Raw genomic sequence first — 9389 nt, 5'->3', positions numbered from 1 at the left:
GCACGGCTACGGCATAAACCCGTGCGCCTCCTCCCAGACGTTCGGCAAACGAGCCTTGGGTATGAGGCGAAACATACGACCGACCGAGCACTCGTTTGATGAGCCTGGTCGTTCTCTTTCACTTGGTAGTGCCAGCTTGTCCACGACCCTATATGTTGACGCTGGAGAGGTTAACGACAAACTGCCAGCAGAGAACGGCGAGCCCGAGGCGGTGATGGGGATGATCCTCGTCTCATTTCAGGCAGCCGCGTTGCGCTTCTACTGGAGCACTTCAGAAACCAGGAATTTGAGCACGGCTACGGCATAAACCCGTGCGCCTCCTCCCAGACGTTCGGCAAACGAGCCTTGGGTATGAGGCGAAACATACGACCGACCGAGCACTCGTTTGATGAGCCTGGTCGTTCTCTTTCACTTGGTAGTGCCAGCTTGTCCACGACCCTATATGTTGACGCTGGAGAGGTTAACGACAAACTGCCAGCAGAGAACGGCGAGCCCGAGGCGGTGATGGGGGATGATCCTCGTCTCATTTCAGGCAGCCGCGTTGCGCTTCTACTGGAGCACTTCAGAAACCAGGAATTTGAGCACGGCTACGGCATAAACCCGTGCGCCTCCTCCCAGACGTTCGGCAAACGAGCCTTGGGTATGAGGCGAAACATACGACCGACCGAGCACTCGTTTGATGAGCCTGGTCGTTCTCTTTCACTTGGTAGTGCCAGCTTGTCCACGACCCTATATGTTGACGCTGGAGAGGTTAACGACAAACTGCCAGCAGAGAACGGCGAGCCCGAGGCGGTGATGGGGGATGATCCTCGTCTCATTTCAGGCAGCCGCGTTGCGCTTCTACTGGAGCACTTCAGAAACCAGGAATTTGAGCACGGCTACGGCATAAACCCGTGCGCCTCCTCCCAGACGTTCGGCAAACGAGCCTTGGGTATGAGGCGAAACATACGACCGACCGAGCACTCGTTTGATGAGCCTGGTCGTTCTCTTTCACTTGGTAGTGCCAGCTTGTCCACGACCCTATATGTTGACGCTGGAGAGGTTAACGACAAACTGCCAGCAGAGAACGGCGAGCCCGAGGCGGTGATGGGGGATGATCCTCGTCTCATTTCAGGCAGCCGCGTTGCGCTTCTACTGGAGCACTTCAGAAACCAGGAATTTGAGCACGGCTACGGCATAAACCCGTGCGCCTCCTCCCAGACGTTCGGCAAACGAGCCTTGGGTATGAGGCGAAACATACGACCGACCGAGCACTCGTTTGATGAGCCTGGTCGTTCTCTTTCACTTGGTAGTGCCAGCTTGTCCACGACCCTATATGTTGACGCTGGAGAGGTTAACGACAAACTGCCAGCAGAGAACGGCGAGCCCGAGGCGGTGATGGGGGATGATCCTCGTCTCATTTCAGGCAGCCGCGTTGCGCTTCTACTGGAGCACTTCAGAAACCAGGAATTTGAGCACGGCTACGGCATAAACCCGTGCGCCTCCTCCCAGACGTTCGGCAAACGAGCCTCGGGTATGAGGCGAAACATACGACCGACCGAGCACTCGTTTGATGAGCCTAGTCGTTCTCTTTCACTTGGTAGTACCAGCTTGTCCACGACCCTATATGTTGACGCTGGAGAGGTTAACGACAAACTGCCAGCAGAGAACGGCGAGCCCGAGGCGGTGATGGGGGATGATCCTCGTCTCATTTCAGGCAGCCGCGTTGCGCTTCTACTGGAGCACTTCAGAAACCAGGAATTTGAGCACGGCTACGGCATAAACCCGTGCGCCTCCTCCCAGACGTTCGGCAAACGAGCCTTGGGTATGAGGCGAAAAATACGACCGACCGAGCACTCGTTTGATGAGCCTGGTCGTTCTCTCTCACTTGGTAGTGCCAGCTTGTCCACGACCCTATATGACAAACCGGGCAGTATTTTTCCGCAGGACGGTTTTCCACATGCCATGACCAAAAAATGGAAAACGCGGCAGGGTCGTTATCGTAGACCAGACAAACACAACGCACGTTTACCGGAGGTTCGAGAAAACTAAGATTGCCGACGAAGCCTCAGGGCTAGTTGTTGCCTGATGCCAAGTTAATTTTGCATAACACCTATTCTAACTTTGCGCAGGTCTCGCAGTATTCGCAGCATTCCGCAGCTCCTCGCGCTGAATCGGCAGCAACACGGTTTCTCTCCTTGCAATAAGACACGCTGTCAAACATGCCATTGCATAAACCCAATCCCTAGTAACGCCGATTCCTCTACATTCAAAACCCGACACTCTTTGCACTGCAATTGGTTTAATTCACGGTATTTGATTATGTGCGAAAAACGCAACATTCAGTATATTGGTGAAACATGAAACTCTATGCGAGAAAGAATTTGTGGCCACAACTCCGATGTAGCCCCGCCCCTGTATCAATACATTTTAATGCATAGGGACCGGAATTTAACACTCATCTATCAATTGTACTCCTTGAACACGGATGTGAAAATGACATTAAATGAAAAAAAAAAGATCGCGAACCCTACCTGATCTCTAAACTTTGCTCCCTTCAGCCACATAGGTTAAATATATACGCCGGACCATTACAGTTGTTCAGTTTCCAATTATCCATCAAATAAGTTGTCCTTCAGTAGTCCAGGAAATGCGGATGTTGAGGGAGGGGGGTCCGACAGCGCTGCCGGCCGGCGACCGCAGGGCGATCTTGTGCCTTCCCCGAAACTCCGGACCCAGGCAACACAATGTACTGAAAGTCGAGTGCAATGGGTGTGGACAGGTAGGTGGAAGGTCTTGAACAAACCCGTGACACTTAAGCGCGTTGAGAAGACACATACCGTCCACCCCCCATTGCACTCGACTTTCAGTGCATTTTGCTGCCTGGAGAGGAAGGATCTGGAGGGTCGCCTTGCGTTTTTCGGCTGTGTGCGCTGTAAATCTTCCCCTGTTCTATCTCTGTGACACATGTGTTGTAGTTGCTGATCTGATTCCCCCCTTTACTTATTATATTTTCAGCCTCCTCGGCTAGCTAGAACAGTGTCTTCGTTAGTGTTTTGTTCTTCTATTTCACTTAGATATTTCCATCTTTCCCTACTCCTCTACTTGTGTCCAGTTGTATGGCTACTCTTTGACCTGACGAACGGTACAGGTGTTGTTTGTGTTAATTGTAATAAAGCTTCTTTCTTTCTCTCTGTGTAAATAGTGTATACGTCGTTTCTCAGAAACATCCTTTCCAGCAATATGGTTAACCAAAATACCGTTTATGCTGGAAGAGGCAGCACTCGGATGAGTAGATTCCCACGCACGTGTCGTTGGTTATGATTATCAGTATGAGAACATGTCCTGACATTTGTTGGAACCGATTACGTGAAAATACTTATAACTTCCGGTTGCTGGTGTTTATTGCTATGGTGGAGCTGGAAACACGGCGGGATACTGCACACTCGTGGCTCGAGCATTTTAGATTTATTGTTATGCAATCAAGAAATTATATCTGATGTGAAGACCGTGCCTGGTATTTCTGATTATGAGTGCGTTCTTGCTAATGTCAAGGTTCCTTACAAAGTTAAAATAAGCGATGTGAGAGACGGGTGTTTTTGTATCATAAGACAACCGCGAGGTGATTTTAATGCTATCAATCGTCAGTTTACGGTTAACATTCGTGCATTTGAGGCATCCAGTGATCTTGTCAGTGTTGATGTCTTGTGGAACCAATTCAAGAATATGTTATTAACCTTAACTTGCACTTATATCCCATCAATATTTACTAAGTCAAAGTCAAAATGTTACAAACCTTATTTTTCAAGGAACGTAAAGAGGTTAATAAGACAGAAAGCGAGAGCTTTTTCAGTGTATATTAAGAATGGAACACCACCTGCTTACCAGAGAATTAAGACGTTAGCTAAGCGCGTTCGCAATGTTGTACTAGAAGAGAAGAGAAAATATTTTTTGAAGTTGAAGCACAGGCTGAGCCAGGGCAGCAAAGAGCTCTGGAAGTATATAAAATCAATCAGCAAAGTCCAGAGTGGCACTTCTGTGATTACGTCCAATGACAGGCTCATATCAAATGACCCCGACATTGCGTGTGTTATTAATGATTACTTTAAGTCTGTGTTTTCTACTAACGACAACATAAACTGTCCTGCATTGAACATGTAATTAGAAACCCCCATGCAGCCTCTCAGACTATCAAAAGACGGGATATGTTATCAGCTACGCAGCCTGAATGACAAAAAAGAAAAAAAGCCAGGGTCCTGACGGTATTTCCACCGTTGTCTTGAAAGCTTGCTCCGCCATAGTGACGGAGTACCTTTTTATACTGTTTAGTCGTTCACTTGAGACGGGCAAGGTACCGTTGGAGTGGAAGTGCGCAAATGTTGTCCCAATATTCAAAACGGGACAAAACATCCGCTGAAAATTACAGGCCAGTTTCTCTTTTGTAGTCTATTTTAGAGCACATTATATATTCTAACATTATAACTCATCTCTCTATCAACACTTTCTTTTCTCCAGCCCAGCATGGCTTTCGTAAGAGGTTGTTCGTGCAGCACACCGTTGGTATCGTTTTATCACGACATTGTTCTTAATTTCGATAACCAAATGCGAACGGATTGTGTTTTCTTAGATTTTAGGGAAACTTTTGACACAGTTAATCACAACCTTTTAATGCACAAATTAAGCCTTCTGAATTTAGACCCGGTTGTCTTAGACTGGCTGCGGAATTATCTAACAGATCGAAAACAGTCTGTTGTTATTAATGGGGCGAAGTCGAATGTCGTTGATGTTACATCACATGCCCAAGAATTAGGGACAAAACGTAAAGCAGGCTTCACCTAAAACAGCTCCCATAGAGCCTGTGTATTATGGAACGAAAAGCGCGTGCTACGTATTCTGCTGGCAGCGCTTTGCATTCGTTCTCTAATGGCATCTTGCCTCTGCCAGGACAAAACTTTTGAGCAATTTTTTGGGCATGAATAGTGGCATCTTCAAGGTTCCATTCGGGTTCCAAATTTTGAACCTGTAAAGGAGCCTTTCATCGCCGCACGATCACGTTGCGGCGAAGCCTACGTTCAAGGCCACGCGCAACCACAGGTTTGGGAAATGGCTCAGCGCAGAAGAGACTACAAGAGAAGACAAACAAGAAATAACAATACGGGGAGCAAAGATGTGTGTGTAACATCACGTGGTAAGGGTATAGGATATAAAAACTTGACAGCTGTTAGGAGAACTAACATCGTTGAGGTTGTTATAGAGAGCAAACGTGTGTACATTATGGCTGTTACGAAGTCTGTTGGTGTCTGCTAAACTGTGAGCAATCAAACAAAACATAAAATAAAGGTGTGGTCGGAGTGAACGGCACAACAACAACAACAATAAATGATGACAATGAGATGGGGTGTTTCACCGCGGAGGTGCGTACCCTACACCACTGCACATGGGACGTTATGTGAAGATGATGAAGGTAGGATGCAAATACAAGAAAGAACTAAAATTAACGGCAGAAAATGGACCAACGACAGCTTACGACGACATGTACTACTTTGCGCAGGAAAATGTGATATCTGAGGTTCTACGAAGTGCTAAGGTTGTCAAACCAAGTTTATCGAGGATAGTTTCATAATTATAGACACCAATATAGAATGTACAATGACTTCAAGGGCTTCGATGCTGTCATTGGGTCAACCTCTTATCTTTGAAAATTAGTGAAGCTAATTAAGTATACCATTTTAGTTAGCCATCGAACACTGATGCGACCGGCTAGGAAAGATATCCAAGAGGCTTCGTTTTCGTTTCTTCTTTCTCGCTCTCTCGTTTCTCTTTTTTTTTTGGGGGGGGGGGGGGGGGTAGGGTGGGGGGTAGGGTGGGGGCTTATTAATACCTGAAGACAATTTATGATACATCTATAGGATGTCACGCTTCCTCGCGAACGCAGGAGCCTCTCTAGCGAGGAAAACGCTATTGTAAAAGGCGGTCACTTGGCCCGTTTGTATTATAACACATTTCTCTCCTCTCTTTTGATCACAATAATGCTCGTTGCCTTGTCAATGTCATTTGCATTTTTTAGGTACTGTAGATTTGTCGTTCACCTCGAAACTACAACAACAACAACAACAACAACAAAAAGTAGTTAACAAATCACGACTTTCTGTTGTTTGAGTTTGTGTTTGATTTGCGATTTTCTGGCGACTTTCATTTGCTGTCATCTCTCAAATTGTATCTATCAAATTCCATCAAAATAAGCACAATGTCAGACAACGAAAAAAAGGAAAATATCGTTCCTGTCTTTTAGTTTCCATACTTAATACAGCTAACGCCTTAGTGGATCAAATCTATCCATATTGCAGCCTAATGCCGCGTGTTTTTCGACAGCAGTACTCCCGGCTTTTCTTTTCGTCTGTGGAGAGGGTGCTAGCGGGTGTGCTGTCTTATCAGCGTTCTTCTGAAGATTTACAATCTTGATCCAGCCGTACATGCCCGCGCTTTCAGCAGTACTGCTTGGAACTGTGTTGTTCGCTATCGCGTCTTTTTTCATTTGTACATCTTTGTTTCTTGCTCGTTTGTGCTGCCGTAGGTTCCCGCCGTGACTGAACTCCGCAGGGCAGACATCGCACTTGTATGGCTTCTCTCCCGTGTGTGCTCGCTTGTGCTGCCGTAGGTTCCCGCCCTGACTGAACTCCGCAGGGCAGACATCGCACTTGTATGGCTTCTCTCCCGTGTGTGCTCGCTTGTGCTCCCGTAGGTTCCCGCCCTGACTGAACTCCGGAAGGCAGACATCGCACTTGTATGGCTTCTCTCCTGTGTGTGCTCGCTTGTGCTGCCGTAGGTTCCCGCCCTGACTGAACTCCGCAGGGCAGACATCGCACTTGTATGGCTTCTCTCCCGTGTGTGCTCGCTTGTGCTGCCGTAGGTTCCCGCCCTGACTGAACTCCGCAGGGCCGACATCGCACTTGTATGGCTTCTCTCCCGTGTGTGCTCGCTTGTGCTGCCGTAGGTTCCCGCCCTGACTGAACTCCGCAGGGCCGACATCGCACTTGTATGGCTTATCTCCCGTGTGTGCTCGCTTGTGCTGCCGTAGGTTCCCGCCCTGACTGAACTCCGCAGGGCAGACATCGCACTTGTATGGCTTCTCTCCCGTGTGTGCTCGCTTGTGCTCCCGTAGGTTCCCGCCCTGACTGAACTCCGGAAGGCAGACATCGCACTTGTATGGCTTCTCTCCTGTGTGTGCTCGCTTGTGCTGCCGTAGGTGCCCGCCCTGACTGAACTCCGCAGGGCAGACATCGCACTTGTATGGCTTCTCTCCCGTGTGTGCTCGCTTGTGCCCTCGTAGGTGCCAGCCCTGACTGAACTCCGCAGGGCAGACATCGCACTTGTATGGCTTCTCTCCCGTGTGTGCTCGCTTGTGCTGCCGTAGGTTCCCGCCGTGACTGAACTCTGCAGGGCAGACATCGCACTTGTATGGCTTCTCTCCCGTGTGTGCTCGCTTGTGCTGCCGTAGGTTCCCGCCCTGACTGAACTCCGCAGGGCAGACATCGCACTTGTATGGCTTCTCGCCCGTGTGCGCTCGCTTGTGCTGCCGTAGGTGCCCTGCCCTGACTGAACTCCGCAGGGCAGACATCGCACTTGTATGGCTTCTCTCCCGTGTGTGCTCGCTTGTGCTGCCGTAGGTTCCCGCCCTGACTGAACTCCGCAGGGCAGACATCGCACTTGTATGGCTTCTCTCCCGTGTGTGCTCGCTTGTGCTCCCGTAGGTTCCCGCCCTGACTGAACTCCGCAGGGCAGACATCGCACTTGTATGGCTTCTCTCCAGTGTGTGCTCGCTTGTGCTGCCGTAGGTTCCCGCCCTGACTGAACTCCGCAGGGCAGACATCGCACTTGTATGGCTTCTCTCCCGTGTGTGCTCGCTTGTGCTGCCGTAGGTTCCCGCCCTGACTGAACTCCGCAGGGCAGACATCGCACTTGTATGGCTTCTCTCCCGTGTGTGCTCGCTTGTGCCGCCGTAGGTGCCCGCCCTGACTGAACTCCGCAGGGCAGACATCTCACTTTTATGACCTCTTGTCAGTATGCTTCGTCATGTGGTTCTCGTCACTTCGAGACCACGAGAATTCAGAGGGATAGATGTTGCACCCAGAACCCTTCTCTCCCATCTGTATATCCGTTGGAGGAGTAGTGGAACACTTTTCAGACTCATTGTGACAGTGTGCAAACATGTGGCATTCGAGGCTGGCTTTCGACATGCATGCAAGTGCACGTGGCTTGCTCTGGTCTCGATGTCGCTCAGCGGGTTGGTCATTCATGGTGACTACTACAGCGCCGTCGGGCTGCAATTCGACTGTTGTTGTGCTGATCTTGAACTGTGCACTTGAAGAAGCGCAACCAGAGTATTCTTGATCACAAGTGCCTCTAGTCTTGTCCTTAATATGGAGCGTATCAGTGCTCTCTCTTGCGTCTGAAATTTCACAAATCGGACATTACGACGGCATACCAGATGAGGAGCATCTCTGATTCTCGGTCTATGAAGAACTAGATGGCACCACGTTCACAAAGCCTTTTCAGGCCGTTCACGTTCCAATTCCACAAATAATCCCCATTGTCTATGACTGAGGCTACGAGCTCAAAGCAGCTCACACCACTCCGGTATTTGCCAAGAAGTGAAGTGTAGGACTTTCGCACCGAACAATCTAAGCTCAATTCGAAACAGTCACAGCATTTTGTTTCTTCTCTTTTCCTGTATGAGTATTTTTGTTAATTTTTGTTTCGGTGTCATATAATTAGGTTTATGCTAAATATGCGCGGTTATATCTCTGCCATCATGTAACCCTGAATGTGCAGGAAAGGCTTCCGAGACATTATGCGCATTTAACACAGCTAAGCCATTCCAGTGAAAACTAGCCAATGATTTACTAGCTCAACCCTTTCGAGTAGACTGAAAAAAAAAATCATTTATATTTCGTTACTGGCGTGCACGCGGAACATAAGCTCTCTTTTTCGCCACTCTCGCAGTGGTTTCGGCTGAATTGCATATTAAAATTCGAGGATGGATATTTTCACCCACGTGGGTGTTTCAGGATCTGTTAGACGTTAAGGCTACGGTCTCACGGTGGGTGTTGTTTCCAATGCAGTCCCCAATAGACGGATTATCTCCGATGAATAGAAGGATTAGCCATTGTTCAGGTTCAGGTTCACCTCATCCCTTTCGACACAGGGCAGCCACCTTGAGGTGCCACAGGCGAAAAGTAAAAGAAACGAAAGGAAGGAAATAGAATGAAAGGAAAAAATCACTAAGACACAAAGAACTTGGCTGCCGCTATGTGGTTTCCCGTGTGCTGCTTTCTGGTCACTTCCGCTGGGGTTTGGCTTTGCTTGGCTTTGTTTGTTCGCAGGTTCTCCCGGTCTGTTGGCTGGTGCTG

At 48.8% G+C, this 9389-nt stretch overlaps 1 protein-coding gene across 1 annotated transcript; it reads right to left on the bottom strand.

Annotated features, from left to right (window-relative positions):
- Nucleotides 1–6289: 6289 nt before the first annotated feature.
- On the bottom strand, nt 6290–8018 carry LOC135395694 (zinc finger protein 345-like; the record flags this gene model as incomplete). The annotated part of the gene is given in 2 exon segments (XM_064626791.1): nt 6290–7570; nt 7572–8018. Coding segments are annotated over 2 exon segments (1728 nt in total), but the record flags the coding sequence as incomplete, so codon positions are not given.
- Between the last annotated feature and the right edge of the window lie 1371 nt (nt 8019–9389).

This window comes from Ornithodoros turicata, chromosome 5 (assembly GCF_037126465.1).
Source record: "Ornithodoros turicata isolate Travis chromosome 5, ASM3712646v1, whole genome shotgun sequence".
NCBI lineage: Eukaryota > Metazoa > Arthropoda > Arachnida > Ixodida > Argasidae > Ornithodoros > Ornithodoros turicata.
The sequence above is the reverse complement of the archived record's forward strand: the minus strand, read 5'-3'. Positions and strand labels throughout refer to the sequence as shown.